The sequence below is a fragment of the Poecilia reticulata genome, chromosome 18 (genome assembly GCF_904066995.2).
Source record: "Poecilia reticulata chromosome 18, P_reticulata-male-v2, whole genome shotgun sequence".
NCBI lineage: Eukaryota > Metazoa > Chordata > Actinopteri > Cyprinodontiformes > Poeciliidae > Poecilia > Poecilia reticulata.
This window is the reverse complement of record NC_088847.1, coordinates 17,498,981-17,523,104: the sequence shown is the minus strand read 5'-3', so window position 1 is coordinate 17,523,104 and position 24,124 is coordinate 17,498,981. Positions and strand designations below refer to the sequence as shown.

The window sequence follows — 24,124 nt, the reverse complement described above, 5'->3', positions numbered from 1 at the left end:
CAAAAAAATGTGTAATTTATGATAAGTAATATATCTGATTCTTGTGTTTGTTTCCTAAATGCTTGGGTATCTGATGAAGAATATTTTTGAAACTGTAAAAAGTCAGAATCAGAATTTTACTGTCATGTAAAATTCTAAGATGGAATATTCATTCCATCTTATTGCACATACGGATGTATGCAGTGTTGTTGTCCTGCAAAAAGATAAGCCTTCATCCCAGCCTTTTGGAGCCTCTGATGGGTGTCTTCTTCACCAACTGCCCTGTATTTAGCTTCTTCCATTCACCTCACCTTGTGTGTTTAGAACAAATGTGAGAACTGTAGGCCTGATATGAACAAGACCTGAAGTTAAATATTAAATCATCATCAGTGTCAGAAAAGAAGACAGGAGAGAAAGAAAATCACGAGCGACTAAAATACCGTCAGGAAATAGAAAACGGTTTCTGACGCTCGTCCCCCCGTTGATCAGATTTCCATGTTCTTAACAGATGCAAGCTTTCAAACGGTCAAAAATAGAACAAAATAACACACTTTTAGCTTCACTGTCTGATGTTTTTTTTTCTTCTCTTTTTCGTTTTAAAACTGCAGTTTGCATTCATGTGATTAGTGCCTAATCCATTCGCTTACTGCGAGCTCTGCCTGCCACAGCTATTTCACAGATAATTGCAGATGCATTTAACGGCCTGTGACAAAGAGACAGACTTCCAAGGTGGGAAATTCACAGCATCCTAAAATATCCTGAATATTGGAGCATGATGACTTTGTTGTGACTCTCACTTCTTCTTAATCATCCCCATCAATCTCCCAACAATAGGAAATGAACTGCTTATTCACGTTTATTCAGCCCGTGAGCAGTGTCTGAGCTGTGTAATTATCTGTGTCAATAGCAATGATTGTTTGTTTTGACAGGTTATTCTTCACTTTATAATTTTAGACACTGGAAGTAGGATTTGAAGCTCTTGAAGGCCATGTTTTAAAAAAAATGACATTAAGAAGTTAGTGGAGCTGCTTGAACATATTTATTTTCCAAAAATTCAGCACATGGAAAACATTAAATGTGACAAACTAAGCAGCATCCTTTAATATTACATTCTGTAAATCCTTACTAGTTGCATCAATTGAAAATGTTTAGCTTGCTTTGACTGACTGAAAATATGAATTTTATACATATATTTATTCTTGAAAAATTTTTGAATTCTGAACAATATTTCATATTATGAACAGAATTTGATCATTCACATGGTACTTTTTTCATAGCTTATATGACTAAGGTCTTAGTAGCATAAATGTGACACCATCAGTTATTTATGTACGCTCACCTTGGGCATACATTATAACTATTTATTTATTTTTTTTTCATTGATTAAACTGAATAATTATTTTTCTTTGGATTAAATGTTCAGAAAAAAATACATCTCCTGTGACTTTTAAAAACAAGTAATGGGCATATTAGAGGCATTTGATCTAATCCATACATGGTCAAAATTGCACATATAGAGAGTCAAACATAGTATGCAAATGTCACCGCTAATATTTAGTTCATCTAATGTGTTCTCTACCTTACATTTAAAGAAACAGCTTGATATATTTATCCAATATATGCAATTGAAACCAGCTGCATGTATTGAGTACTGGTGAGTGCACATGGAGCAGTACTGGGCAGAAGAGAACTTCAGCCAGTAAAAGTTTGAACTGATCAAACTGGAGTGAGACTAAACTTTTCTGTATCTTTAGCTATGTGTGTGTGTGTGTGTGTGTGTGTGTGTGTATGCGTGTGTGTGTGTGTGTGTGTGTGTGTGTGTGTGTGTGCGCGTGCTGATTATGAGCTGCGTCATTCTGACTTCCAGGTGGCCCAAGGCATAAGTGAAGGAAAAGGCTACTCTAGAGCCTTTAGACCAGCAGAGGGCCCACAGAAATGTTTGAATTCTCACTCATTATAAAGATCTCAAAACATTGTTTATTTATTAAGAAATGATCTTTAACCCTTTCCAAACAGTGAATGAAAAACACATATATTTAAATGTGCATTTAAAAATATGTATATTTGGACAACTTGATCAATATGCTAGTTGTAAACACAAAGAAACATCTTAATAGTTTGACTGTTTTTTGTAACAGTCAATAAAGTTTAAGAATCTGTGCTGATTGGGTCCCATTTTTACACACCGTAACTGCCTGCAAAGCTCAGCAAATGTATTGCGTTTGCTTTAAAGAATAACCCCTCAGATTTGGTATATTATTTTAGAGCAAAACTGAGGCAACCAGCTTCTTATGGTATGCCTGAAATGTCTGCAGGACACTAAAATAAGACAACTAAGCATTTTCCAAAATGTATTTACAGCTGATTCAATCTAAACACTCTTTTCCCTTGTTTCTGATTTATTAAATAATGTAAAGTCACTGACATGAAATGGTAAGTGGCCTGTACTTATGAAGTGCTTTATCAATTCCAGAGGACTTGAAAGTGCTTCACACTACATTCTGTTGTGTACCCATTCACGTTGTTGCCAGGTCTGTCTGACAGAAGTGAGGTGACCTCTGAAGTGTTTTGCCCAAGAACACAACAACAGACAGGGAACTCGAACCAGAAACCCATTGGTCACTGGACAAATTCTTACCACTGTTGCCTCCTTCACCCTATGGTCTCTTTAATTGCAATTGGTTGCCCAGATAACTATAAACGATTACAGTATTGCTGTGGGACTCAAAATTAATTCAACTTAATCAGAAGTCATTGTATTCTGCAAAGGCTGTGGTTAGAAGATGTGAATAAAACAACAAATTAAACTTTTATTCAATGGAAAAAATAAACCAGCTCAGAAAATGTTAAAGAGTTGGTTACTGCAGTATTTTTGGTGTGTTTCTGTTGAGATTTAAAAAAAAAATTAATTTACTTTTACAACAAGAAAAAACAACAAATTCTTTCTTTGCTTGGTTCCTTTATTATAAAGACATTTTACGGGGGGCCTAATCCTGCTCGAGGCCTCCTCAAGCCTTGGCTCGCCTCTGCTGACTCCGCTGTAGTCGCAACCCTCCTGCATCATCTGTATCCTCCTCCGCATCCAGCTGCTGTGGAGCATCTGCTTTGACCTAGACTTTCAAAGCAATCATCCCTCATATTGAATTTAAGACGTTCTGGAATTCTTCTACAGTGATTTTCAGAGAGAATAGCAGCTTTCGGGTTTGTTTTCTTGATCATCGGGAATAATTATGAGGTAGGAGTTTCCGGTTGCCGTGTTAGCCGGGGTTTAAGCGTTTGGTCAAACTCTAAATGGATTGATTCGCTATTATTTTGGACAAAAACAAGTCTCAGCATGTGCATACCTCATTTTTTGGCATTAGAGTACGATTATTCTTCAAGTTAAAATATATATTTTTTTGTTATATGTTCCTCGAGCCTTTTAGCTTAAGCGTTAAACTACTGGGATTGATTGCAGCTTGTTATTGTTGTAAGCTAACACTGTCAGTGTTTCACAGATAAACATGAAGTTACAGCGAGCTGGAACAATTACAGGGTTTAGTATTTCGGGTATGTGTCAGGAAGACGCTCAAGGTAGCTTGCAGTGTTTAGAAAACAGAAAACAGAATAGAAAATACACTAATGGAGTATTTTGCCAGTAGTGTTAGCATGCTAGGCTAGCTAAAGCCAAAGTAGAAAGGTCATTCTGGAACAGACTTCCCATGTTTTAATAAATGCATGACCCTTTTTTCCTCACAGTGTCCACAGGCACCTGGCTAGATGTCCATTTTTATTTAAGAAGTTCAGAAAAAATGTTAAGTGTTTAGCCATTTTAAAAATATTTTCTGAACAGTGTTTTGCCTCTAAACTGAACTCAGGGTCAAAGTTTTGCTTCACTTTTTAGAGGAAAATATTTTAGGGAAACGCTGCTTTTAGAGAGTATCCATAAGACACATTTCCAATGAGTCTTGGAACAGTTGTGGGATTTTCTTATAGTGTTTTTTTTTTTTTAATATTTGTGCTGATTGGAGAGTGTAACTTTGTTCCAACAGTGTTTCTTCATTATGTGGATACATTCTCATGTTTTAGAATGACCTTCAGTGACCATACCTGATTGAAACTAGAATCGGTTATTCGAAGTGCAAACTGGTTACCATTTGCAGATCTTGTGATGATTTTGTGCTGCACCTTGACTGTAATTTACAAATGGTAGCAATTTGGCCCACCAACACAGATTGATGTTTTAAAAATGTATAGTTTGAGTTTTAGTGATGAATTACATTCTTTGAAGAATGGAAACTGTTTACGACATGCTTTACTTCTATTGTAATGCCATCACTTATAGAGCCACCAAAGGCCCACTGACTAAACTTGGCCAATACAGCAAGTGTCTTTTAATATAAGAGTAACTCATATCCCATTCTTGTTGTGAAGGATAGAAGAAATAACCCCAACAGAATAGAAAAAAACAATCAAACCCACCAATAATATAAAACTGTAATAAAAGGGGCATTTTAGTGAGAAAGTAGTGTTTGACCCTTTTTTATTTTACATCTACAATGACTTACATATTCACCAGGGTAATTTCTCCAAAAATAGTGCATGCAAAGGTTATTTTTGAACAGATAAAAATGACAAACACCATTATTTTTGATGTTTCCCTGGTTCAACACACACGAATTAAGAAATTGATCATTTGCAGGCTCCTGCAGAACTTGAAATGCTGAAGAGGTAATGCAATATTTTTTAAAAGCGTAGAGAATGATCCTTAACAAGGGTCTTTTTACATAGAGGTTGCATGTTCTCCCTGTACATGCTTGGGATCTTTCTGGGTACTCCAGCTTCCTTCTGCTGTCCAAAAACACGACTGTTTGGTCACCCTGCAAGGATAAGTGGGTATGGATGGAGTTATCATGACTTGATAAATGTAAAAAAAAAATTCCCCATCCAGAGAAAAACTGTTACGAACAACAAAAATGTGAATAGCGCGTCAATAACTGACCAATTAATTTGAAGAGGTGAAGGATTTACATTTTAGTTAGAGGTGACCTTTTGCATGCATTGTTTGAACATACCCAATGAGTCTTATCAGCTCTCTTCGGGACAGTTATGGGATTTTTTTTTAGTGTTGTAATATAAAGGCAACACAAAGCACTTAATAGCTTTTTTGACAATGTAAAAGTTTCAAATTTGTGCGCTGAAGCTGATAAATAGGTCTTTTTGTAACAGGAAAAATGCTCCGAGCAATTAGTTTATTCATGACCTTTGCATGCTATACTTGATTAGACATCTATTTGCCAGTGTGAAAAAGAATGTTCAGTAACCTTTTCATAGTATTTTTTACAAAAGAAGAGCTTGACATGGTTAACATTTGTCCACAGGTTTTCTTTTTTTTTTTTTCCCCTCACCGTTGGCCTAAATAGAAGCTGAAGTGTTTCCTTTCGACTGCGGCGTTTTATTAAATCCTAACTTCATTCTCCTTCCTGTTCAAGGCGCGACAGAGACCGTGATCGTGACAGGAACCGGGATCGGAACCGCAACAGGGGCCGAGACGTGATGTCAGGCGGTGACCCTGTCGCAACGGCCGCAGCCAGTTGGAGTTTCGCGAATCGACCTCCCGTTCAGCAGCAGACGAACCCCTTCACCAACCTGCCCCACACGCCGCGCTACCATGAGATCCTACAGAAGCGGCTGCGGCTTCCGGTCTGGGAGTACAGAGACGTCTTTACGGACATCCTGATGCGGAACCAGTCGTTCGTGCTGGTCGGAGAGACGGGCTCTGGAAAAACCACGCAGGTAGAGACACGGGGGCACGCAAACATTTTTTGAAATGCAGCACCCATCAGTTGCCCCTCACGCCCCCGTAAACCAGACTTTTAATGAACTGGCCCAAGTATGTCACAGTAAATTTAGAGCCTGACTCTGGGCGGTTAAAATTGCTTTAATGTTATCATAAAAATATATCGATACCATGAATGATTCATGTATTTTCATTGGGTTGTTTTATGATTTGATTCCCAGTTAGCTAAACTTACCAGTTAAATCTTAAGTGGTTTAAGCAAGCAGCCAGGCTGTGTGTGCGTGTGTGTGTGGTTTTTTTTTCCTTTTTTTTTTCTTTTTTTAAATTTGCAGGAGAAGATTAGAGTAAATCACTGAGTCTCTGCCTCATCCTGAGATGAATATAAACGATCCTGCAAAGTGGAGTGGTTTAAGTGTGTCGATGTGTTCTGCACTGATGATGCTTAAAAATCTGTGCTGTGAATATTTGGGTACGTTTTATGCAGTTTACTGATGCATGAAAGTTGAGGAAATTAACTTTTTTTTTTTCCCCCAAATACAAATACTTACTTAGATAGATTGGAAAAAATAAATTGGATTTATTGCATTCTGTTGATTTGACTTTTTAGGGACCTACCTGCTACTTAAGTCAATACAATTTTAAAACTTATTTATATCTAAAATCCCAATTGTAAAAAAAAACAAAAAACGATTAAGCAAGAAATCAGCATCTAACTGGAATCGCTATGCATTTTCTTGTTGAAAAAGAAAACTTTTAATATTTTGGGCAAAGAATAAAAAAAATTTTTTCATGTAATTTGTAGTTCTCAAAACGAAATTAGAATGGAAAACTGTGAAACTCCCAGTAATGACATTAGAATCTTCCTTTTCAAAGCAATATGTGCATTTAAACCATTGATATATGTATGCAAATAATATATAGATATATATATGAGTGATTTAAACCAATCAACCAAACAGGTGTGCAGTGGTACATTACCCTGTTGATTAACAAAATCAGACTCTTCTCCTGTCCTGCAGATCCCACAGTGGTGTGTCGACATGGTGCGTTCGCTGCAGGGGCCCAGGAGAGCGGTGGCCTGCACCCAGCCCAGGAGGGTGGCGGCAATGAGCGTCGCCCAGAGGGTGTCGGATGAGATGGATGTCGTCCTGGGTCAAGAGGTGGGCTACTCCATCAGGTTTGAGGACTGCAGCTCTGCCAAAACTGTGTTAAAGTAAGTAGTTATTACATAAAAATTTCACCAGGGCATGAAAATATGGCTGCTTTTGATGACGACGACGATTTTTATGGTGACTAACTTATTAAGTAACGGATTGTTCTAAGCTTTAATTATTAGCTGGCTTTGTTTTTAAAATTGGGTGCTTGTTTTGACAAAATATAAAAGTACAAAATATAAAATCTATACTGTCTACGCATTTAAAGACAGCCTGAATGTTCGGATGAGTGCAAAATTAAAGGTAAATCTGGAGACTATCTGTGACTCTAATCTATAATCATAACCCATGTGTAAACTATATTTATTAACTGTTGCTACATTTTATGAATTTGTCTGATCTAAATGTGATTTGTTAACATTATTTACACGACCAAACAATAAGCCCGCACATTAACCCACGCAGTCATCTATCAGACGACGAGTTTGCGTGCCAGTTTAAAAGTTTCCTCCAACATTTCGTTGGAGGAAAACATAACAAGAAAATGTTTCTAATCCCATTCAGTGCATTCAGTCTTAGTTTTTACTATCAGCTCACTGATAGACAACTGAGTGTCTCCTTCTCAGGTACCCTGATATCCTTCTGTCCATTTATCATCACCTAACTGGAGTTAGCCACATTAAACCTTGGGACCTGTGGAAAAACTGTAAAACTTTTAGAACTGAGCTCATTTAAAATTGAAGCAAATGGATTTTCTGCAATACATTTTTTTGTTTTTTGTTTTTGTTAAATTGTAACTTTAACAGAAAAAAGTGAGGATCCAAACTCATGTTTGAGTATGTGCACAAATACACATACCTGTACTGTTGTTATTTTATATATCGTTGTTGAAAAGTTTAATGAATGAAAATACAGTGTTCAAAGGTTAACTTGGAATATTAATGTTAAGATTATTTGCTATGCAGCCCTATATTGATATGTTCATTTTATAAGAGACTGAAATATTTCAGTGTCAAGTGACATCTTGAAATGTGGCCGTCGTTACCCAACCAACTGCTTTTTAAGTGTTTAGTAAAATTAGAGTTGATGTTATCGGTTGTTATTTTTTATTTTATTTTAGAAGTTTAGAAGTCTGTATATTACTTATTCTATCTCTGTGTCTAAGGTAGGGGTAACTATAAATAGGTCTGAAATCTCTCTCTTTTTTTCTTTCTTTATTTTAAGCAGGTTTTATCAGATATTGTAGCCGTAGACGATGATAAAGAATCAGCGTACTGCATAGTTGGTGTTGGCACCGTATCCTCTTCTCGCTCAGGTACATGACAGATGGAATGTTGCTGCGGGAGGCTATGAACGATCCCCTGCTGGAGCGCTATGGTGTCATCATTCTGGACGAGGCCCACGAACGCACATTAGCCACCGACATCCTCATGGGTGTTCTCAAGGAAGTAGTGCGCCAGAGGTCTGACCTCAAGGTAGGAACCGACTCACAGAAATCTCCTGAGTTTTCCCTTTACTCTCTGTTTTATTTTTAGGATGTAATTTCAGGATCAGGTGCTGCAGTTGTTTTTTTTTTTTTTTGCTTTTTTTTTACCACTTGCAGATTTATTTCACAGACGTAACCTTTTGTTTTCCCGCAAATATTATGAGTTTATCTCTCGTAAAACTACATTTCAGCCCTAAATATGACTTCCCCTCCAAGGATGAATTCAGAGAAGGAGAGGATTTATTTCTCGCCTCTGTCCCTTTTTTCTTGTTGCTGCATTTTTCTGACCGAGTCTCCATGTTGTGGAAAGAGAAATGCTGCTGTTAGACTCAGGAACACCCATTTTCTTCTGCACCGCAGTAGCAGCACAGATCGCTCCTAGAATCCCTTTTCAGCCGATCAACCAGGAGGAAAACGGCAACCGTCGGCATCGATGGGACGATCGTAAAGGCAGGCAGAAGTTTTATGGCCTAGCGTGTGCCAGATATAATTTTCATAAAGCAGATGGATAATGACTAGTTGTTTGTCAGAGTGAAATCAAAGGTTAGATTGTTGTTCGCAGACTGTTAAATGAGCTCTAGGTTATTGGGAATGATCATCCACCCACTCCCCTTATCTCCTTCATCCCTATCGCTCACCAAATTTGAAAGTTTAATTTGCCTTGATTAAGAGCAATTAGGATCTCTTGCAGAGCGTAAAGCGAAATGCAGAGACGCTGGCCCCTGAAAATATTAGAGATTGAAAATGGGAGACGTGCTTCCCCATCAGAATCCTAATGCACACAGTCTAATGGCTTGTGTTTAAGAACACCGTGTACCTAGCAACAGGAACAGGGTCTGCCATAGATCTTTGCAGGTCAGTTACTTGGATTGCAATGCCCAAGTGTACATTATGGACTCTGTATTCGGTTTGCGCCAGGGTTCTGTTTTAAAATTAAAATTTGTTGCATCATTCATGCCGCAGAAGGACGCAGACACATTAATCATGACTTTAATTCCACCCTTGTCTGCTTTAGAACTTGTCCTAACGCATAATTGGCAAGACAACGAAAAAACATTTCCTCTTGAATGCTCGGACCCGTGATTGCACAAACTCGTTGCTTTGATTCTTCGCATGGACGCCGTGCGCCTCGCCGACAACCTGCCGCGTTCCGTTTTCTGCTCAGGTCATCGTCATGAGCGCGACGCTGGACGCCGGGAAGTTCCAAGTGTACTTTGACAACTGCCCGCTGTTAACCATCCCTGGACGCACGCACCCCGTGGAGATTTTCTACACACCGGAGCCCGAGCGAGACTACCTGGAGGCGGCCATCCGCACCGTGATCCAGATCCACATGTGCGAGGAAGAAGAGGGCGACGTTCTGGTCTTCCTCACTGGACAGGAGGTACCTCCCGCAGACAATATCGGGGGGGGGGGGGTTTCATTGTTTAGAGGGTTCCTGGAAAATATCCAATATTTTTTTTTGTTAGTGGGTTTTTTATTTTCCAAATCTGGATAAGTATAGAAAAAGATGTCTTATCTATTTTTGTGCTCTTTCTTTCTTCCTTGTCTCTATTTCCCTTTTGGCTCTCTTATATCCTTCCTTATGTTCATCCTGTCTTATATACATCCATTAGTCACTGTCTTCCACCTTCTTTCCTAATGCTTTACCTTCTTTTCTTCCTTCCTTGTGGAAAAAAAAGCTGAATACCTTCTCGCCTCAGTAGCCAGAATAACAATCAATTTTATTTCTTGCACATAGTTTTAGTAAATAATTCAGTGGTCGTATTGGTCACTTCTTTTGTTTCTCTTTGTGACGTTTAGCATCTTGGACCTTGTGCTCTCTGTCAGCTGTGAGCTTCTACTGCAGTGAGGCTCCAACCAACAGGCAGAATATTAAATTTCCATTCAAGCATGAATTCATGACACTGGAAATACATTAGTCCAACAATTACTGCATTCCGGTCCTGAGCAGCATTAATAATGCACGCGCTGATACTGCAATAACAATACACTTACATATTGTGCATTCCCAACACACACCCTCTTTTAGTTCTTAGAGTTTATGCATCATGACATTAAAAAACATAATAATTTTGGTTCCTAAATTTCACCTAAAAGGAAAACTTAACGAGCTACTACTGTGTATGTACAAATAAGTATACTACATGATGTATTTACCTTCTATATGACCTTATCAGCCTCTCACTTTGTTTGATGGGATATTGGCCGTCTCTTTACAAGTTGCTTCAGTTCATTGAGGTTTTATGGGGCATAGTTTATGCACGGCATTAACATTTGCTCTTACAGAGGAAATGGAAGGTTAAATGATCTTAACAAGTTGGATTTCCCCTCTGCAAAACTTATAGTCGTTTAGAAGTTCTTTGAATTTTTAAATGTATGGAGTTCTTTTTCAGCGTGCTGTGTTTTGCAAAAGTATCCTTTCCCCATGACAAAGTTCAGTATTACTTTCTTGGCATTTAATCTGATAAAGAACGATTTAAATTATTAGCTAAATAAAATTAGTTTAAACCCATAGACGTTACATGACCTATTGAAAAAAGACAACTTATCATTTTTTTGATAAATTTCTACCATAAATTTGTTGACATTGTTTTTTAAAGAACCACCATTTTATTTAAATTTACAGGTAAAAAAAAAAAGCTAATGCTAAAAGTGAATACATATGTTTACTTTGAGGTAATGTTGTTATTTGTTCAAACACATTTTCAAAACCGATACATGAAAAAATGATCTTAAACAATATTACTGGTATATTTAGTGTCATTCTGTTGTGGGAATTAAATGCAATTAATCCATGAAAAGAAAAAAGAAAAACTGCTAACACAAGGATTTGTTATAAGTTTAAAAATATTAGTTGTAGTTTCTAGCCAAAATTTAAAGAGCAACTGTGGAAAGTCCAGGGAGCTGCAGGTTGGTGAACATTGTTGTGGCCAATACTGAAATGGCAACATAATGAAGCATAATTATAAAAGGATGGGTGATTTTAAATTTTTTTTTTAGATATTTTACAAATAGAAATCTGAAGTTTGGTGCATTTGTATTCAGAACCCACATACATTGTTGAGCTATTTATTTTCTGCAATTAATTTCAAGTCCTATATATTATTTCTCTACCAGCTTTGCACATCTATAAATGTTTTTTGCCAGTTCTTTGTGACAAATCAGCTATGATTCAGACTTGTTGAATGGAAAGTGTCTTTGAATAGCAAAGAGCAAGTCTTTCCTCATTTTTTCAGTTTGATTCACCTCTGGTGTTTGCATATTCTGACACATTAATGTGCTTTGACGTTAGCCATTATATGAAGCTCTGTCTGTCTGTTTAGAGTTATCTCAAACCTTTTCCAGCTGCTAACAATTTTCTTTTTCTCTCAAAAATTGCCCTGCGTTTTAACTACTTAATGTGCGGATTGTTTAAGCATGAAGCGGGTCGCTAGTGTTCTACCACACAGGCGTGTCCAGATTCATGTTCCTTTTTTAGAACGATATGGACTGTTTAGAAATGTTCTAATTGGTAATACCTTAGAATTAAAAAAGTGTACTTTTACCACTGTGAATCCTAAATGTTAACGGTGTCCATGGAAACTGAAAAAAATAAAAAAATAGGCACATTTGACAAAATATCTCTAATCCTTTGATGAATAAATGACTTGGCTGTCTGTGACTCTGGCTCTTTGGGAATCATCAGGATTTGTGCTGCAAATGTAAAAAAAAGAAGACAAGTGACCCAGATTCCAACCTTCGCACAAATCTCTGAAATTAAGTCATTATTTTTCCCCCTCCTGCAAATGTCGTCCACTGATGTGTAATGGAGGGCAGGGTCCGTGCCCAAAGTGATGAATTTGGTCACAGCTGGGCGGACACACACACGCGCAGAAAAGCACCAACAAATGTCTCAATCTCCTGATCAGTGGAGAGGAGAAGCCTGTCGGATCCAGCAGCGCCTTTTGCTGCCATGATTAGTTTCTCAGCTCTTTGACGGAATGCTGTTGGAGAACATTTAATCAAAAGTGGTTGTATTGGCAAGCGCCGCCGGTGGAGACAGATACACACACTGGACTAAATTTTGGTGTTTAGAGTCGACAAGTTTATTTCATTAAGGCACACTTTAAATCCAAGTGCTTTGCAGAAAAACAAAACGACAGAGGCGCAGAAAATTGCAACAAATCAATAAATATATTAAATGTATACAACATTTAATCACATAAACAGTTAAAAAACAATAACACTAAGAGACAAAACTAACCGATAAAGTGAACTTTGATCTCTATTGGGCGCTGGAGTAAATAATGTTTTCACACTTGACTTAAAGGAGCCAACTGTTTTCTCTACATCTACAACGTACTAATGAGATGCAGGTATGCTAACGAAGATGTTTTAGGGTGTACTTAGTTTGTGCACACGTGATAGTCTAGTAGACTTGATTTGATGTGGGACCAAAGTTGCAGAATTGTCATATTAGAGCAGCCCATTCCTCCCCGGGTCTATTTTTAGAAACTCGAGGAGCCACCAGTAAACCCACGTTGGCCACTCAAACGATGTCATGTTGCTCTGACTTCCCCCTCAGTCGCATTTTCCCGCCGGTTGTTTATTACCAGTAATTATCTGGCATTTGACACCAGCTTGGCTGTTGTAGAACACCTACGTCAGTATTAATTTGTCAAACCAAGATCGATATGCGGCTTGTTGCAAACAAGATCAAGTCATTGGGCGGCGTAGTGTTTGAAGTGGTCTCCTTTGAGGATTGGTAATTGATTTTAGAATAAGTGGTATCCCAGCTGAAACATTGATCGTCCCTCCCGTGACTGACTAGGAAAAAGTCTAAGATATGTGCAGCCAAAGTGTTAAAGATTTTCTCCTTTTTTTTTTTTTTGTGGTTAGATGTAATTTGTTGATTTATATTCCACAACCCCATGCTGTGTAAAGCCCAGGCATAACAGAGAGCGCTCCCATGGTGAGTTCATTATCACCCTCTCCTAATTGGGTTAAAGAAGTTAATGTGTTGTAGGTCTGGCAGAGATGGCTGTTCAAAGGGTGCAGCAGTGTGCCCCTCAAGCGCTTCTTAACCTCTTCAGTCTCCCAGCAACTTTGATGTAGACTAATGATTTGGAGGCAGATCCATGGCGAAGCCATAGATTCTTTTTATCTGACTGTTGAATTTATATCAGAGGGGAAGCGAGCGCAAACGGCCACGTAGCTCTCTCCGCCGCAGCTTTTCTGAGAGATATTTGGCTTCCCACAAACAAACAGAACTGAAGCGCCAGCTACAAATGAGAAAGTTGAAACTTATCACAGCTGTCGAGAGCAGATAAGTCCTAATATTTAAGCTTCCCCCTCAGCAGCTAACATAAAAAAAAAAAAAAAAAAAGGATTTGTGGGGGTTAGGGGCGGGGGTGTTGTTTGCTTGTCAAGGAGGGTGCCCAAATGTGTTGGTACTTTAGCTTGGCTAGTTAGATTCTGGCTTCCGGGGTCACAGGCAGAGCTGGTGGACGGATTCCCAACGCTGGACAAATGTTTATGCACGTGCACACACGCGTACATGCACGCACACACACACACACACACTTTGTCTTCAAATCCCTACAGGACAGACAGCCAGCTTGCTTCCAGCGCTTTGGCAAAGAGGTTATTTATTTATTTTTTTTCCGTGGCAGCTGCTGCATCCAGAAGCTTGATAGGCTATTAATACTGAGGCTAATTTTACCGATCCATTCAGATTTAGCGTTTTCCACGTGTCAGCGTGTTGATTAAGAGGCACATGGCCATCGGAGAGGCCTGACTTGATTTGATGAACAAGAGGACAAACCGGGCTAATAACCTATTTGCAGTCCTGATGGGGGGGGGGGAGAAAATCCAGGCTTCTGCAGGGTATTAAAAAGTCTAACATTTAATCTCCTCAACATTAGGCCCTAAAAAGTCTTAAATATATCCAGATTTGTTGTAGGATGTTTTAAATTATATGTTACATTAGCTCCATCATAGATCCATCATCGCTTTTCTTTTCTTTTTTAATCTTCTGGCAACACTCGTTTCTTCCATTTGTTGTAGTTCTGATTGAGCAATTAAGAGTGTTGTTATGCTATGACAAAACTACAAAACCCACAATGTTAACAGCCTTCAAACAGGCCCGATGGAAGTAATTTATTCCTTTATGATCCTAAACATTCGGTTTTCCCTGCAAACATTTGCATGTTGCATGTATTCAGCGCCTTTAACTGGATTATTGTAAATTTTTGACAAAATAAAAAAAATATATAAAAAATAATTTTTATCTGTTGTAATAGCAGATGAACAAAAAGGTTTGTCATGAAAACAAGGAGTTCAATAAATGGCTAAAACTTGTTATTAATGACAAGTTTACTGAACATTGCTGTTCAGTAAACAGTGATGTTTACTGTTTACTGAACAGTAAACATCACTGGCACTGAAGATACGTAAAACTTTTTAATATACCTTGGACTTCTTTGCATTTTGTCACAAACTTCAATATTTGTCATTGGGTTCTTACTTTATTTTTGCAATTAAAACTCTGTAGTTCCTTTCGTATTTAGACCACCAAGATTTTTGACCAGTCTTCTTTAGGATGGTGATTGTCTGAACTTAGTCTAGGATATTATTTCATTTGAATATTCCAAAACAATGCATTGTAGCAACAAGGTAGCATTGTTGCTCTGCCTGTGTCTTTAGGCTCTTTGCCCTGCTGAGCGGTGAATCTATGTCCCCGTCTTCAGTGTTCTGCAGCCTCTCAAGAGGTTTGTCATCTTCTTATCAACTCTGACCGACTTCACTGGTCCTGCTGATGAAAAGCGTTCCCACACCATGATGGTGCCACCACCATGTTGCTTGTTGCCAATAATGACTTTTCTCTGAATAGTCTTTCACGACGGGCTCGACTCGCCTGCCATTTTAAACGTCTTACGTCTTTGTGGGTTTGCAGTTGTGGAACAACTTCAATTTGTTTTGAACAAAGTTTAAATTATATAAATGACTATACTAATTATGAAAACAGTTGGCTGCCCCGTGGGCTGAATAAAAATTTGTCACAAATCACTTTTTTTTCCAAAGTGATTTGAAAAAATAAAATAAAATAAAATCTTGAAGTGATCTTGTCAAACTTGACAAAGTTTGAGAGGTACTATATCATAGCATTATCCTTAAACGAGTTTAGGAACAGGATGTTGATGAACATTTTGTAAGTCAGAAATGTCACCTTTTTTTTTTTGGCTGGATCTTTGGTACGCCATGAAACCGCTGTTCTTTCTAGTACTTGTTCTGAGGCATAAATTTTCAGACTTGTTACTCTGAGTGCCTTCATTGCAACTCTTTGAGAAGCTGCTGCAGTGCTCCCGTGGGCCTGTAGGTGGTGCAACAGCATAAGCAGCAAGGTGTCACGCAGAGGAGCTGCAGCACGTTGAAGATGAAATGATTGTTGTTTGGAACATAATGAAACGGTTCCTAACTGGGACTACTAGCTTAAAAAAAAAGAAAAACAACTAAATGTGTTGACAGCTTTGTTTTATGCTGCAAACTGTCCAGAACTTTGAACAGTTGTTAAAAGATGGAATTGTCTGTGTGTTACAATAGAATGAAAGCAAAATGAATCAATCTTTATGTTGTTAGGCAAAAGGCTTTGTGGAATATTTATAATGTATTTTTCCTATTACATTAATATGCCGTTAGAGAATAGGCTCCAATTTCGCATTTCCTATCCTCATTCCTGGCGCTGCTCACGGCTTCTGTCTGCCAACCCACCGGCTCTTGAACGTTCAGCTCCACTAAACTGATCTGCCATGATTTGCCGCTGGTTATGCATCAATGCTGCAGTCTCATATCACATTCCCCTCTACAATACTGCGCTGTGGAATAATGAACCCCGTTTGAGTGTGTCTGGCTCGGCGCGTTTGTGCCTTCCGAGCGTGCTCGTCTGTGTTTTCCGTGATTGCTGCATTTGACAACAGAGCCACAGGGAGCTCAGCAAAGCATGCTGCAGTCCAAGTTTAATTTCCTCCATCAGATGGAACGATAGTTAGAACAAATGTACTGTAGCAGGGAACCACGGTTTCCCCGGCTCCCCGTCTTATTTCTTCCCCCCTTCTGTCGCGTCCGCCCACTTCCATTGTTAATCCAGGTGTTGCTCAGAACCTGCCTGGTTTTGTGTCCGCGTACACTGGAGGTTCAGGGAACAATTGTGGTCCTTTCATCTTTCAGGAAATCGACGAAGCCTGCAAGCGAATCAAGCGTGAGGTCGACAACCTGGGGCCCCAAGTCGGCGATATGAAAATCATCCCCCTGTACTCCACGCTGCCGCCGCAGCAGCAACAGAGGATCTTTGAGCCGCCTCCGCCAAACAAGCCAAGCGGCGCTATTGGAAGAAAGGTAAGGCTGGTTGGTACAAAATCGCTTGCAGGAAGCAAGCGAGGGAGAGAGTAAGGGGAGGCCAGATGGGGGAATATAAGAGAGAAAAAAGGTGGAAAGTTTTTTTTTTTTACTCCCCTCTCTTCCTTTTTTCCTCAGCTTTAGCGCAGAACTGACTCACACAACATATGCTGCTTTTGTAAGCATGTGATTCTGTGCTCTAAATTATATCTGGAGTATTACTCACGCCCTGTGAGCTCGGGTGGGGGGTTGAGGGAGTGCTCCATTCCTAGCGTTTTATCCCTACACTCAAAAGTGCGCAAAAAACTCTGCAAAGGTATGTCGCGTATCTCGTTCTTTCTCATTTTATCTCACGCTCTCATTGATACAGACACGAAAGAGCTCCTCCGTTTTCGTGTGCCAGTTTCTATTCAGATGGGCTCATCGCCATAGTAGCATCTCCAGCTGCACTGTCACACTGTTGGCTTGGGATCTGAGAGAATACAAGACCATCACCAGTGCCAGCGAATGAGCAAACACTCAACCCCAACAGCTGATGGAGGAAGGACGGTGTTGATGAATGAGTCATCGCTACAACCCTGCTAATTGAGCCAGATCAGACTGAAATGAGCAGCGAAAGTATTTATGCGCTGTCGAAGTCGAGCGCATTGTGATACGTCAGAAAACACTCGACTCGGACCGGGTGGAGCGACTTTTTAGAGTCACCAAATTGCCGTTGGATTTTGTGACGGTCGAAAAACGAACGCTGCCCCATGCAGGTCCGCTGTCAGACCTTTTGTAGCTGAGAAAGAAAGTTTGTCTTTATCTTCTAGCGTGTGAGGTTTTGCCTGGTTTTGTTTGCAAAACAGCTCAAACACAGCCAAACTGGATGGAGAACACTTGTGAGCATCCAGTTTATGACTTGACGTAGATTCAGAAGTGGAATTAGGTGTAATGCATGACAATACTTTGATCTGCAGGATTCCACTGTAGCTCTTGCTACTTGTTTAGCATGACTTTCCGTCTGCGAGGTGACGCTCTAGCCGTTCTACAACAAGTTTTCTTCTGAGGTTTCCCTTTGTTTAGCTTCATCCATCTTCCAATCAACTGGTAATTTTACTAAGATATGCAGTCTAAAGTTTTCCACTACACTGATCTAACCAGAGCAACTTCTTTTTATGAACTTCTTCTGGCTTTCTGTCAGCAATCGCTTTCTTCTTTATATTTTTCCAGAAAATTCTGCAATGTTTCTTTTTTTTTCATGATGTTGTGATGATTATTGAGCACAGTTCAAACTATGATGGTCTGAAATGTGCCTGTGAGACGTTCAAAGTTTGTGCTGCTGATTTATTACCTAACCTCTTCTTTAAACTTCTCCTTAAATTTATCTCTGACCGTCTTGCTGTATTTTTCTGATGCTGTTCGTTCACTGATGTTCTCTAACAAACCTCTGAGGGCCTCAAATAAGATCAGGATTTACACTGAGATTAGGTCACACACAGGTCAACTCTCTTTAATTAGGCAACTTTAAAAAGTCAATTGCATTAAAAGGAGTTAACTGGGCTGAATGTAAATCCTCACCACATTTTTCTTCTTCTTTTTTTTGTTTTGATAAGACATAACGGACAGTTGGATAGGAGATATAAGGCGTACACAAACAGTAAGCAAAAACCTTGGTATATATGTACTTTGGTTAAAGTCATGGCTCGGTACATTAGTGGTTTGTTCAAATTTGTTTGAAGAGAAACTTCTAAAAAATGCACACTGCAGTAGCACGATACCAGACTGTAGTTTGACTTTTTGTTTAAAATAAGGGCTCAACAGGTATGGTGGATGGTACAGTTAGCAAACAGGTAGCAGCTGGATTTGAACTTTAGCAGGTTTTTGTTCAGCATCATGGATGTTTATATTCAACTTGACATTGTTTCAGATGAGTACCATATTTTCCGCACTATAAGGCACACCTAAAAATCTTCAATTTCCTCAAAAGCCGACAGTGCGCCTTGTAATCCGGTGCACCTTATATATGGACCAATATTGAGCCACAACAGGTCTAGCAACTACGGTAAGCAGCCGCTGACTTCATTTTTGCCCGTAGAAGAAGAAGCACGCGGTGCATGCTGGGATAGTTGTCAGAACGCTGGTTTGTTAATAAAGTTTGACTGACCTATCTACCTACCGACCGTCTAGAATCAGGTCGTCTGCAGGTCATTTAGCACCACGTTCTCCACGAACATGCTGTGCGCGAATGGAGATGACCTTCTCCATTCAGTCCGACCGGAGTCGGACTGTTTTGTTGATATTCACTTTAGTGCAGCTCCATCTAGTGGATGCATAACGTAACTCCAGCCTCTCCTGCAGCGTCTATTCTATGCGCCTTATAATTCGGTGTTCCATATATATGAAAAAAGTTTTAAAATAGGCCATTCATTGAAGGTGTTCCTTATAATCTGGTGCGCCTTATAGTGCGGAAAATACGGTAAATCGGTTACACAGAGCAAGCTGCATGCTCTGCTGCTTTAAAACGTTATGGTGACAAGTTTTGGTTCAGTTCACCTTTTCTTTTTCCAATGTAGCTGCTGTAGCCTTAATTTTCCCAAACAGCGGAGTTGTTTAGTGAGAGGTGGGAGTCCTCTCACTTTTTTACTTTTTAAAGTTGAGGTACAACACGTTGCATTGAACACTTAGTCCTACATAAACATGCCTCACTTTAGCATCCCCCAACATGAGCCGGAGAGAGTTGATCGGTATGTACATCTAGATTAATATTCCTAAAGGAGACATTATGATTGTTTAGTGGCTGTGAGTCTTTTTAACAGCACTTAAGATGTTACTTTATGTTAAATATCATTCCACATTGCAATAAACCCCAAATGTTTGTGTGAGGATGAACTGAAATACAGTAAATAAAGTCAAGTAGTCTGAAGTTTATGCCCAGCAACCAGTTTAAACTTCAGAAGGGTACAGTTTGTCTCTCTTTTCTTTTTTTTTTCCCCCAGCCTCAATTTGTCAGGGTCTCGTTGAATTGGCGAGGTGGCATCTAAAGTTGCCGTCCTTGAAGTAAATGTGCTTCTCTTCAGTGACTGACTGAGCAACTCATCAAGTGAAAAATGTAGAGATGTCATCCAAGCCAGCCCAAGAGGAAGTAGTGAAAAAGAATTAAGGTTCGCCGCATCTGCTGCTACGCATGCTAACGACTGCATTAGGCACCCCTCAATTAACATAAAGCACCGGCTCGTCATTGCTCCATTTCTCTTGGAAAGCTACTCGTCTTCCATTTTTGAACAGTTTAATCATCTTAAAGCAAGGCAGGAGTTGACTAATCACTAACAGCAGCTGTAATCTCACTTAGCGCTCCAAAATCTGAAATATATTCTCTAATAAATGGGCCGCAGTTGGTTTTAGGAGTTTTGTCTCATCGGTGACATCTTCTAAGCCCTCCGCCTGATGTTACTTAAGATGCTGCCGCGTATCCGTTTCATTGGGCTTCAAATGCGAGCGCATCACTGTGTTCTCCTTCCCTTCGTCGGCGGAAAGGCTTTATTTGTCAACACGGCTGTGCTTCCCAGCAGGGAACGTGAAAAATGGCCCATTTTAGCTATAGAGCATGCTCTCCTGCAGGTAATAACCCAGAAATAACATGCAGAGATGATGCTCTAATGATATTACTGATGAAGAAGCCCGGATTATCCAGTGCAGCAACAGACTGGAAGGAGCCAGTCTGCGTTCAGCGTAATGGCCCCAGCCCGGATAATCCTTCAGAATCAATGCAGTCAATGAGGCCACCCATACGATCATGAAATGTGAGAGGGTGTCATGTGCGGCATCTGCTGGAGCACCCACTGTGACCCAATACTCCAGACAGAGGCAGTCCATTTCTTTTTTTTTCTTTCTTTGTAGACAGACGTTGAAGCATTCCTAGCTCTTTGATTCCTTAGGAGGGTGATGGGTGCCGGCACGGAGCATCCTTCACAGGACTCCTGCTACAGTAAAGCAAAATGAGTTCATATATGAAGCACATTCGGAGCCTGATAGACGGTGCAAAACTGGATAAAGACATAACAAGAAGGTTTGTTTGAAGCAGGCAGTGGTTGGTGTGACATTCTCACAGTGTGAGAACTACGAAGGTTTAAGACAAAAACCCATTACCTTGATCCGGCTCGACAACTGCGGTTTCATTTGTCCGTGTAGTTTGTCTTTAAAGTCAAAAGTTTAAAACTGGGACTTAGACTTCACACCCAAATAGAGCGAGTTCTGTTTGCAAGGAGACTTCAGTTCCTGTGGGATTTGCTAATTTGTTTTAATTTTTGATGATCAAACACTCAGGGAACGTGCTATTAAATAAATATTGAACGGCTACGTGTGTGCCTGAAGCTTAATGAGATTCAAACTGTCAGAGGCGTTAATTATTAGTTTATACCTGCAACTGCCGTATTGGAGAGAGAATTCAAGGCTGCCTGGCGACCTCACAGGGACGACCTTGATTTATTTGAGACTGAGAACCTGAGCAATCTGACTTCTGAGTACAAAAGTGAAGAAACAATAAGACAGCCTTATCTTGTTTGTTTTAAAATACTTCCAAGCAGTTCATTTGATCTTTTTTTTTGTAAGAATGAGTAAAACATCCATTGACTGGGTCTGTGAAGCAACAGGTGGGAGAGGGGGAGGCCTATATTACTATGCTTCATACAGCTTTAGAAAATCACTCAGCACCATCAGCAAGTTCTCTGGTAATGATAATAATTTTATTTATAGCATCTTTAAAGGATTTTTCAAACAAAAATCAAAACTGGTCTCTCTTGTAAATGAGATCTTGGATCTCAATGAGGCAGTCTGTATAAATAAAGATAAATAAAAAAAACATTTTCTAAATACTGTTTATTGTTTTTTATTAAACTCAGACCTCAGCAAAAATAAAAAAGAAGAAATAAATAATAAACCCCTTTACACAGTAAGACAGTTATGGCAAGGTGATATTAGCTGGTTAATTAGTGCTGAGGTAGCCAGACATGTTCAAATTTGGTCTCTGTAGTTTTTAAACAGTGTTACCTAACTTATAACAATGCGTTCTTTTGTTTGTTTGTTTACATAATGTCTATGTTTTTACACAGCTGGAAATATTTCCAAAAAGCAGATTTGTAGAAATCTTTTTTTAGACGCTTTTCCTGATGTCTCATTAGAAGGACTTTAAACCACAGCAGTGATACAACTTACAATTGAAGCGATTTCGAAGCCTTGGTACAACTTTAAAATGGAAATCGGCCCATTCCTTGCTTCAACGTTGTGTTTCTGTGGGTCACTTTGAAAAAAATAAATAAATAAATGGTTCCGCTAAAGCCATAAAACTCGACCAAAGTAAATGATCTACCTTTGAACTGAGCAGCTAATGTATTACTTAGTAGATAGTCTTTATGATTTATAGTTATTAAATGTGATAATTTGTCAGGGGGATGCGTTCACATCTCGACAGCCAAGAATTATGCATATAACGGCCAATTTTTATAAGTTTCCGCCCAGCGTTTATTTCCACCTCTTCATTTTCCGCCTTGAATACTAAGGGGGAATGCGCCGTTCGACAGGTGAATTACTCGAGGTCAGAGGCAGAATGATAGGGGGGGAAAGGCTGTCTCTGGCATTAATAACTAAACAGTCAGGCATTCTCAGGCTGCAGAGAAATCCTCACTTAAAAGGTGGGATTTAAAAATCTCCAAGGCTCTCGGCTTGAAGACAGCTGAAGAGGCACGGCTACAAAGGAAGTGTGTCAAGTGTGCAAAATTGGTTCTGTGGACGTGTATCAGCAAAGACTACATTTGATGTTTGGTTCTGCGCTCGCCGTTTTATGATGAGGACTACCAAGAAAGCGGACGGAAGCCGTCAAACGTCCGCTTGGGTAATTTTGTGGTTTGTTTACGTTTCGGTTGCATGTTAGACGACTAAAATCGGCAACATTGTTTTTAATAAGCAGCGGCACCGACGCCAGGGCGTCTTGTTAAAAAATTGAAGATTTAATCGAGTTTCCTAACCCAGACGGTCTCCGGGGTTATTTATGAAGAAGATTCCCCAGCAGCATCAAAGTTTGCGTGAGAGCAGCAGAAACTGTCTCATCTTCCTCGTCTTCTCCCTCTTCCCCCCTGTTTGCATGCATCCCAACAGCTAACAGACTCCGGGTGATGTGACTCATTGGATAATTTTGCTTTGATTCAACTGTCATTTCCCATGCACGTCTTTGCTATAAGGGACGATTGTAGATTTGAAACCGCTACGTGGAACTGGTTCACAATTTTCCCACCGGTCATGTTCTTGGAACCCCAGCAGCTTTTCATCACACTGCTGCTTTTCCTTTCTTGTTCTCCTTCTCGCAACGAATACACAGCAGTAAAAAGATATTGACTGAGCAGATTTCCTTCACAGCAAAAACATCCAACGTGCCACTGTTTACCACAGTTGTGGTTTCTTCTCTTAACATTAAAGCAGCAAAGCACCCTGTCTGGGTTGTGTTGTGTTTTTTTTAAAGGAAGAAAGCATTTTGATGCAGCTCTGTCTTGTTTATTTTTAATACAACATTATCAAATGCAGTTGTAAGATTTTAGATGTTAGAGTTAGGTTTATGGCATTCATTAACGACAAGCAAAATGATGAAATAATTAGTAATGGATACTGATGAGTCCAGAACCCCTCCATCCATCCAAACATCTGAACACTGGCCTCGATGGAAACACCCACCATAAATTAATGTCAACCTCAACATTTATACCTTAAAATGGATTAAACATTATTTGCAAACACTGGATTTGAGTAAATATGGCAAGAAGAACTTGCGCTGAAGTATGAAAGTATCTATCTGTGTCTTTGTATTGATCTTCTTTACGCCGTTCATTCCTTGCTTCTCACTACCTTCTGTTGGAATTTTTGCAGGTTTTGTATTTAAGGCCGGAGCTCAATTGTCAAAGTTATTTAACGCCAGCTGATGCAACGATTAGCTTCTCATTTCTCAGCAGCCATGTTGAGAGACACATCCTGTGGTCACCGAAAAGACGTCGATGCGTTTAAGAAGGATCAATTCATTGGCATCAAGCAGAGAAAACAATGCAGAAACCACTAAACTTGGGTCGAGAACTCGCCAGCGCATTATTACTGGGAGGATAGCGGGAAACCATTGACTTTCAGGAAGAAATGCAGTCGGAAATAAAACCCTGAATCACTGTGATCGGCGATCGCTTAAACGTTTGGTGACATCAAATCGAAGGAAAACAAACAGCGTAACTCAGGGCTGTGTGCAGACATGAAAGTCAGAACATTTTCACACCACAATGTGAAGGGACCTCGAGTGATTGCAACTGAACAGCTGTGCACCCTTAAGAAATCCACTAT

General features: G+C 39.5%; 1 protein-coding gene across 2 annotated transcripts in view; it reads left to right on the top strand.

Moving 5' to 3' along the window:
- Window positions 1-3,002: 3,002 nt before the first annotated feature.
- The window catches only part of dhx15 (DEAH (Asp-Glu-Ala-His) box helicase 15), a 32,462-nt gene continuing 11,340 nt past the window's right edge, over window positions 3,003-24,124 (top strand). Inside the window, exons 1-6 of one of the 2 annotated variants that reach the window (XM_008435819.3) lie at window positions 3,003-3,214; window positions 5,451-5,754; window positions 6,778-6,971; window positions 8,228-8,387; window positions 9,564-9,782; window positions 16,607-16,774. In XM_008435819.3, coding sequence (XP_008434041.1) covers window positions 3,210-3,214; window positions 5,451-5,754; window positions 6,778-6,971; window positions 8,228-8,387; window positions 9,564-9,782; window positions 16,607-16,774 — 1,050 coding nt within the window. In that variant the 5' untranslated portion in view covers window positions 3,003-3,209. Of the gene's footprint in view, window positions 3,215-4,726; window positions 4,855-5,450; window positions 5,755-6,777; window positions 6,972-8,227; window positions 8,388-9,563; window positions 9,783-16,606; window positions 16,775-24,124 lie in introns of those variants that run through there. The other variant, XM_081600114.1, reaches the window with a different exon arrangement.